The 10,144-nt window shown below is 33.0% G+C and overlaps 1 protein-coding gene across 1 annotated transcript in view; it reads left to right on the forward strand.

Moving 5' to 3' along the window:
- LOC144450264 (uncharacterized) overlaps positions 1-9,767 on the forward strand; it is a 35,424-nt gene extending 25,657 nt beyond the window's left edge. Inside the window, exons 3-5 of the mRNA XM_078140860.1 lie at positions 3,163-3,254; positions 3,653-3,826; positions 4,365-9,767. Coding sequence (XP_077996986.1) covers positions 3,163-3,254; positions 3,653-3,826; positions 4,365-4,562 — 464 coding nt within the window. The 3' untranslated portion in view covers positions 4,563-9,767. The remainder of the gene's footprint in view (positions 1-3,162; positions 3,255-3,652; positions 3,827-4,364) is intronic.
- Positions 9,768-10,144: the final 377 nt, after the last annotated feature.

Below are 10,144 nucleotides of genomic sequence, written 5' to 3' on the forward strand. Positions count from 1 at the left end.
GGTTCTAAAACCTTAGTAAAAACACTGAATGTATAGGAAACTGTAAATTTTACCAAATTTCACTCTCTGTTACCATGGTTCTAAAATCTTAGTAAAAACACTGAATGTATAGGAAACTGTATATATTTTACCAGATTTCACCCCTCTCTGTTACCAGGGTTCTAAAACTTTCGTAAAAACACTAAATGTATAGAAAACTGTATATATTTTACCAGATTTCACCCTCTCTGTTACCAGGGTTCTAAAACCTTAGTAAAAACACTGAATGTATAGGAAACGGTATATATTTTACCAGACTGATTGTTATCAGGGTGATGACCTCACCTCAACTACTGATAGTAAAATGAGTCATATTGGTACACGTATTGTGTTGATAAATTCTACCAGTAAATATAGGTGTCAAAATATCCAGGGTTTTATTTTGATGTTTGATGAGTCATTTTTTAATAGGTTTCATGTCAAAAATAATATCATGTGTTGTGAGTATATGTGTATTTATATTTTTACTGGTATATGTGTAGAGTCAATACCTATCAACACTTTGTTTCATTGGTGTCCAATATTAGGCATGAGTGTTAAATATATTCGAACGCCATTTATCCAAACACAATGGGTGGTCTGAAATTTGTTTATCCGAACAAAGTGGGCTGCCTGAAATTTGTTCAGATAAGCAATTGTTCGGATAAATGGCGACATTGAAAATGACACAATATATTTTAATAATATTATTATAATGATGTTTGTTTTTATATAATACTTTCCCAATCTGTGCTCAAAGCACTTTACAATTATTACCTCTGGCATGGATGTATAGTGGCACAACGGCCCTTTATACATGTACTTCCTTGAATCCCTGGAAAGTGTACAAGCATACAATTTAAATATGGAATACATTCTAACGATATTCAGAATCGTATATTTATTGACCAGTTGGACAGAAGTACAAAAACTACTTGAATTGTGACGAGCTGTGCATCTTAGTTGGCTTTTGAAAGAAAATTTGAACTAAATTAATTTAGAATGGAGCCATAAATATTCTAAAGAATAAATGAATGGACATGAAATGAATACATTCACCCCTGTGGATATTATTCCCCAATATTTGTCTTCATTCAGCCAAGGAAAATATGAGTGACCTAAGGGGTGAGTACAAAGTAGTGACAAGGCCCCTTAGGTCACTGGCGAATGAAGAAAAATATTGGAGAATAACATAACAGTGCCAGTAATATGAAAGAATATTGGAGAAAGTAATGGCAATTTTGACTGATGTAGAACGACCAGGGTATAAATTCTGTATTTTTTGTTCAACTTGGCTTGTGCATGATATAATAATATAGTACATCTGAGTTACTTGGCCATACAGTTCATGATATAATGATATAGTACATGGTGTTCTAAGAGTTACTTGGCCATACAGTACATGATATAATGATATAGTACATGGCGTTCTAAGAGTTACTTGGCCATACAGTACATGATATAATGATATAGTACATGGTGTTCTAAGAGTTACTTGGCCATACAGTGCATGATATAATGATATAGTACATGGTGTTCTAAGAGTTACATGGCCGTACAGTACATGATATAATGATATAGTACATGGTGTTCTAAGAGTTACTTGGCCATACAGTACATGATATAATGATATAGTACATGGCGTTCTAAGAGTTACTTGGCCATACAGTACATGATATAATGATATAGTACATGGTGTTCTAAGAGTTACTTGGCCATACAGTGCATGATATAATGATATAGTACATGGTGTTCTAAGAGTTACTTGGCCGTACAATGCATGGTATAATGATATAGGACATGGTGTTCTAAGAGTTACATGGCCATACAGTTCATGATATAATGATATAGTACATGGTGTTCTAAGAGTTACTTGGCCATACAGTACATGATATAATGATATAGGACATGGTGTTCTAAGAGTTACTTGGCCATACAGTACATGATATAATGATATAGTACATGGTGTTCTAAGAGTTACTTGGCCATACAGTGCATGATATAATGATATAGTACATGGTGTTCTAAGAGTTACTTGGCCATACAGTGCATGATATAATGATATAGTACATGGTGTTCTAAGAGTTACTTGGCCATACAGTGCATGATATAATGATATAGTACATGGCGTTCTAAGAGTTACTTGGCCATACAGTGCATGATATAATGATATAGTACATCTGAGTTACTTGGCCATACAGTGCATGATATAATGATATAGTACATGGCGTTCTAAGAGTTACTTGGCCATACAGTACATGATATAATGATATAGTACATGGCGTTCTAAGAGTTACTTGGTCGTACAGTGAATGATATTTTTAAAAGGTTGAAAACTGTACTTGTCTATAAATATCTACCAGCAAAGCTGGACTATTGAAATTGAAAACTTAGCTAATTTAGTCAACAATACGTCATCCATACGTCTACTACTCAACAATACGTCATCCATACGTCTACTACTCAACAATACGTCATCCATACGTCTACTACTCAACAATACGTCATCCATACGTCTACTACTCAACAATACGTCATCCATACGTCTACTACTCAACAATACGTCATCCATACGTCTACTACTCAACAATACGTCATCCATACGTCTACTACTCAACAATACGTCATCCATACGTCTACTACTCAACAATACGTCATCCATACGTCTACTACTCAACAATACGTCATCCATACGTCTACTTCCTATATACATGTACATATATTTCTAAACATAGCCATCTGTTGATGTTAAAATAATACCACTTACAAAAATAAAACTGGAGTATATTTCCAAATGTTTTCAAATTCATAATAACAGAAATAATGTTGATTGCTAATAATTATAATATTTGTAGTTTTATGTAGGTTGGAATCATTTTACCATCTGGCCGGAAGTCTTCCCACGATTTTTTCAACGCTTTATGGAAGTCGGGGATTTATGTATAACATTGCTTTCAATTTGAAGTTGGCAAGGTGTGGATTGGAGACTAAAATAGCATTGAGTAGATTTATTGTACAATCATAAAGACATTTTGAAACACTTTTGTGTTTTTGTACTATTGTTTATTTATTTACAGCAGTGAAATACATTCAGAAATCATAACCATGTTTTGTTTATTTGTTTATTTGTTTATTTGTTTACAGTAAGTGGTAAAGTCCGTGCAGCTATTGGTAAAGCTCAGCTACTGACAACAAAGAAGTTCAAACAATTTAAAGGATTATGTCAACAAAATCTAGTAAGTGATTTATTAATTATATTTTATTAAAATGCTGTAGAATTTGAGTGGACTTATTAATAATGTTGTCACATACATACATACATACATACATACATACATACATACATACATACATACATACATACATACATACATACATACATACACACATACATATATACATACATACATACATACATACATACATACATACATACATACATACATACATACATACATATGTACGTACATACGTATGTACGTACATACGAAATCCTGCAAGCAAGCGCACATATTTCTCTTGGAGGGTGTGTTTCAGATGATGTCGCAAAGCGGCCAGTGGATTATGATATTGAGTATGGGCAATCCCTGACTTGGGTAGAAATCCAAACTAATACTTTATTGTTGGATTTCAGAGTCCTGACCTAGCAACGTCGTTGAAGACAACATCTTCGGACCTGGCTGGGTTCTGGGATATGGTTATGATACAAGTTGATGACGTTAACAGACTGTTTGACGAAATTGACCAGTTACGACAAAATGGATGGAAATCACCAACACAACAAAGTCCAGTAAAAAAGAAGCAACAGGTAAAAGTGAATGCTATAAACGTTTTTTTTTTTTTTACAAGAAAATTCTGTGATCTGTTAGTCTGCATCTAGTTATTATACATTGAGCTGGTAAAGTCTTTTTTTGTCACATGTCACTAACCAACCAATGTACATCTTTCTTACATTTCTTTTGTTACATGTCAACATGACAACAACCAATGTACATCTTTCTTACATCTCTTTCATCACGTCACTAACCAACCAATGTACATCTTCTGAATTTCTTGTCACGTGTTGTCAACCAACCAACCAACCAATGAAAATCGTTTACATTCTCTGTAGTCAGATTCCACAACCAATCAATGTACATCTCTCTTACATTGTTTTTAGTCACATGTCACCAACCAACCAATATAAAGCTCTCTTTCAATCTCTTTAGTCACATGTCACCAACCAACCAATATAAAGCTCTCTTTCAATCTCTTTAGTCACATGTCACCAACCAACCAATATAAAGCTCTCTTTCAATCTCTTTAGTCACATGTCACCAACCAAACAATGTAAATCTCTCTTACAGTCTAAGAGTACCAAGAAACCCATGACAGTCAATAATACGACAAAAACGTCAACTAAGAAGACACCCGCTACTAAGGCAAAAGAAGCACGCGAAGAAGCTAGAAAACGTCTGCTGGCCGCAAAGAAAGCTGCCGCTAAAAAGCAACAAGAGAATATGGAGAATGATGTCCAGATTTTTATTCACACAGATGAGAGATAGATTTTGTATAGAATTTGACCTTTAACCTTTGTATTTCAGACAAAACGTCACAATTATTTTCTGCAAATGGAATAAACTCCCATAATCCCCATACAAATTTTATATCAATTACAATTTTTGTTACACAATTATTTTAGTTCTTTCCAGAAAAAGCACTTCAACTTTTTTGTTTAATTCGCACAAGATGATATGATATGTTTTGGTTAATAATTTTTTTTGGTTAATAATTTTTTGACGGAAATATTTTTTTTCTAAAATGTAAAGAAACTTGACTTCCACAGCAGATTTTGCGGGAAATTATTCAGAAAATTCATCTGCAGATATTTTTGCATTGAAAAATATACTCAAAGAGTATTTAGGGCGGAATTTTTTTTGGCGGGAAAATTAATTCTGAAGATGAAAAAAATGAAACATTTTTGATGGGGACATCAAGTGTATAGGCTAAACATTAGAAATAGTGCTGCAGTCAATAGAATGACCTTGTTTTATGTCTAGGTCAAAGTTCAAAGGTTAATGTCAAAGATTCTAAAACAAATGCAGCAGTTAGAATTAGATATAGTGGTACATTTTCAAAAAATTTAATTTCGATAACTGTCTTACAATTTGTCCAAGATCAGTCTGTCACCAGAAAGCATTTCGAGCCTCAGATTCTTTTAGAACAAATTCTTGTAAACCAGAAAGTGTCACAAAAAACACCAGCCGTAGAACATATAGCAGGAAATACTCACCTGAATGTGAATCTGATTCTAATGTCACTCGCGTTTATGACAGACTGTTGGCGTAACATAGCAGGGAGTATTCACTTGAATATGAATCTGATTCTTGTTCCAAGTGTAACTAGAGGATATGTATTTGAATGTGAATCTGATTCAGTATTTACATGTAATAGCATATAACCTAGAATACAAAAGAAAAAAAGTTGTTGATGTAACAGAAAAAAAAACTTTTGTCATCTTTTGATGTGCAATACTTGATGTCACATAAACGTAAGAACCAGTAAAACATAGTTTAATACAGGTCAAAGTTCAAAGTTCATATATTGAATACCTATATATCAGAAATCAACAGTACTGGGATTCTTGACGTTAAGGTGGCGAATTACAATTTGTTGTTGCCATAGTAACACCTGTAACTACCAACCCTTTCTGTAAGGTGCTTCACACTATATACATTGTTGCTTGGAAAATGTGTGTAGGTCATTATAAGTATTATGTTTATCGTCATAAAAAGGCAGCCATATTAATATACTTGAAATATTGAAAGTTGTTTCTAAAGACCCCTTAACTCACCCACAATGTGCTTGTTTGTTAATTTTACAAGTCTCATTATAGTTTGCCGTCTTCCAAGTTTGTAGACCCTTACATTTTTTTCCAAGTCATCAAATAATTTGTACTTTATGACATGATGTTGATGTTTTGCCTTTATTTATTCACCTCAGAAAACTATGTACACATTATATATAAACTTCATTATGGTTTTAAATAGAGCTGAAAATATGTAATTTAACAAAAAAATAGGGATTTATGATAGATAAAAACTGTACTTTGTGAAATATTGCACTTTTCTGACCAAAATGTCACCCTGTGTTAAAATTTTGTGAAGTGCACAAGAGATAGATTTTTGTGTGAACAGCGCCATCTAGTGGTGTGAATGGTAATGATTTGCATATATCAGTTCATGTGAGTAAACTAAATGAATCATACCATCAAATTGTAACGTAAAGACAGTTTGTGTCTTTATGCCCCAAGTGCAACATTTACAGACAACACCAGATGGCGCTGTTCACCAGAAATGTCTATTTCAACGATTATTTTTTTTTGAAATATTTCATAATCTGCTTGGTTTTTTTGTCATTGCATTAAAGTTTAGTTTTATATTTTGTTGATAATATGGATTGGATGGGGTGGTTTTGTCAGAATATTGGATAATATTGTATTTGCGTTTTCAAGATCGTGAGTTTTATATAATATAATATATATAAAAAAGTATAATAAAGGGACTTTAATGTATTTGTTAACAGTACTGATATATACTGAAACCATTAACATGCCAGGAATGTCACTATCGTCCGACAATTTCCAACTTGCAAACCGCCATGTTGAATGTTGCATCATGGGAAATGTGATAATACATACTAATGAATTGGTAGTGTAAACAATACATTGTTTGTAACCACAAATGATCAATTCATAGTAACCCTGATCATTGTTGGGGTTTATTTTATCGGTAACTCCAGATTAGGTATTATGATAACCACAGATAATCCCATAGTCCTTTGCATCTGAGCATGCTCAGTCTGGATTGCAAGTTCCCTATTGTATGATGCTTAGTCAAGGGTATTGCTATTTCAGTGCATACTTTAGCAGGAGTCACAGAAAATTATACATATGCATTCACGTGAGCATTTTCATAAGATTCTTCCATAGATAATGGCTGATGTCGTAAGTTACATTTCTCATTTACATATCTGCCCATAACTTGTTTATACTTATGATAACAAAACAAAATTTTGACACATTCACTGGAATTGAAAGTATTTCTGTCCAAATTAAAGTTGAGATGAACCAAAAATTTTGACACATTCACTGGAATTGAAAGTATTCCATCGTCGCAAACCACGGCCTGTTTTATCTGTAATTCCAGTCCAAATTAAAGTTGAGATGAACCAAAAATTTTGGAGAGGCAAGAACTTTTGTCGAAACTGTTCGTGCGAAATTAACATCTGAGAAAGAAAACACTGAAAGGTCTTAACAAGTAGTAATTTTGGGGCTGTGATGTATGCTTTTCATGCCAAGCAGAAATTGTATTTTCAGTGACACCCTTGCTATGTTAGTGGTGATATTAACAATTAATATGTATTAAAATGTCACCTGTTATTTTCATCTTAACATGCTAATTATGTAATTTGCATATTGTTTCATATAAATATTTGCATTTTTATTCAGTTTTAGTTTATGGGTAAGGATACAAATATCTCAGCATTCCAAAAAAAAAACAGTAGTATGCAAATTAACTTTTAGAATCAAGATTACCTTTGACCTTTTCAATAAGCGTGATATCAACTCTAGAGGGCAGTATATCTATCCTTCCAATACACTATTTGCTGAGTACAGAGCTAAGAGATCAAAAGCATTTTTAAAGTGCTGAGATTTTTATTTTTGTTTGTTTTATTTAATTTTGTATACACTTCTATTTACATTTGCTGTCACTGTGCTTAGGAATCTAGAGTATTTAGATCAAAACTCATTAATTTATCACCAAAAAAAGAGTATTTTTGTTTGTTTGTTTTTTGTCAAAGGGTCGTATATATATATTTGTATATGTGTATACAAAAATCTCAATGTGTTGTTGTGGTACACTAGCGTAATAGTGTAAACATTTTTAGAAAAAATTGAAAAAAATTCACTTTATTTTTCTTATTTGAAATTGTCATAACTGAGTATCTATTGTTACCATAGTAACAGCGTAGAGAATCGGTCAGTCTGTATTGAAAAATGTAAATTCTGTATAAAAAAGGAAAATTCAGATATTTTGAAAATTCACATTTTTTTTTGTTTCTGTAATTTCAATATTTTGCAAGTTTTAGTGAATATTTTGTCATGTTTTGTTCTGTGTCAATTTTTCAGAAAAAAAAATAGTAAAAATTACAGAAATTTAGTAAGACTGATGATATGGCATTTTTGATGTATTTGTGCTGTTGCCATGGTTACTAGAAAGTTATTATGGAAATGTTTAGATTGCAGTTTATTTCACGTTTTTAATGATATTGAAATGTATTCAAATTTATTCAAATATATGCATGCATGCATATTGCTATCAACCAATGACAATGATGTAACTTGAGCCACTGCTATGGCAACCTTCACAGCAGCAACTCATGCATATGCATGCATGCATAAATCAGGGCCATATTTAGATATATTTCATACTTTGTAGCGTGTTAAAAGGTACCCATAACATAAATAGTCTAGTCCATTCTTATTATCTTCCTCCAAACAGGTGATGCCATTATAGAGAAGTAGGGTTGTAAGTTACAGCTTAATTAGCATATGTTGACAGTAAGGTTGTGTAAAAACTGAAGCCAGTCAGCCCTGTTCTTTCAAAATTGAGTAACCCATCCCATTGCACCCCCTCCTTACCCCTGTGATAGTAGACTGTTCTTTATTCATAGGAGTGAAAGTCGTCAAAAATCCTAACCCTAAACTCCATCACCGGACGAGATTAGTTTGATATTTCGAGTATACCACAAGTGACAGTTTGTTCAAAATTGTGAAGGGGTAATAATAATATTATTGACTGAAATAAGTATATAATACCACACTAATAAAATATTTAAAGGGCGACAATAAATATATTACCCAAATGTAAGTAACCATTACTCATAATGTAATAATTGTAAGGTAATATTACCAGTGGGGGTGATATTGATAATATTCACAGTGGAGTAGTATTGATGATAATACCACCGGTGGGGGCAATATTATTATACCCCCACCCCCCAGTTAGGGTAATATTGATAATAACACCTTAACTGGGAATAATATTGATATTAAAGCCCCCCCCCCCTCCCCCAGTCTTGTAGCCTGCTTACAGTGCTTGTTACATTCCATTTAATCTTTGATATCTAATGTATGTGAGATTGACTGGAATACACCTGTACACAGGCTAATATCAAGGGTAATATTGATATTAAAGCCCCCAGTGAGGGTACTATCGATATTAGAACCCTCAGTGAGGGTAATTTGGGGTTAAAGCCCCAGTGAGGGTAATATTGATATTAGACCCCCCCAGTGAGGGTAATATTGATATTAGAACCCTCAGTGAGGGTAATGTTGAGGTTAAAGCCCCAGTGAGGGTAATATTGATATTAAAGCCCCCAGAGAGGGTAATATTGATATTAAAGACTCCAGTGAGGCTAATATTGACATTAGAACCCCCAGTGAGGGTAATATTGAGGTTAAAGCCCCAGTGAAGGTAATATTGATATTAGACCCCCAAGTGAGGGTAATATTGAAGTTAAAGCCCCAGTGAGGGTAATATTGATATTAGAACCCCCAGTGAGGGTAATATTGAAGTTTATATACTGAGTTAACGTTCTAAAATTTTGAAAACAATATTCATGCAAGCATTGTATATTTGTAGTGTATTTTATCTTATTTTTTGGTGTTTAATTTTTTTTGTGCAATAAAGGGAATATTGACTGGGTATTTGTTGCAAGTGTAATTTATTTGTTGCAAGTGAGGGAACAGGTTAATGATATAAAAATGGATAAAATTAATTTTTTGGAGCATGTTGGAAATTTTGGAGTTAAAAAAATAGGTTATGATACGATATAAAAAAGGAGCAAACTTGATTTTGTGGAAGTGCTAGGAAATTTTGAGGGAAAAAATAGTATACGACCTAAAAGGAGCAAAATTAATTTTGTTGGAGTGCTAGGAAATTTTTAAATATACCCTCAAAATTGCCCCCACAAATTAATTTTGTTCCTTTTCAGATCGTAACCTATTTTTTACCCTCAAAATTTCCTAGCACCACCACAAAATCAATGTTGATCCTTTTTAGACCGTAACCTATATTTTTAC

The sequence above is a fragment of the Glandiceps talaboti genome, chromosome 19 (assembly GCF_964340395.1).
Source record: "Glandiceps talaboti chromosome 19, keGlaTala1.1, whole genome shotgun sequence".
NCBI classification, from domain to species: Eukaryota; Metazoa; Hemichordata; class Enteropneusta; family Spengelidae; genus Glandiceps; species Glandiceps talaboti.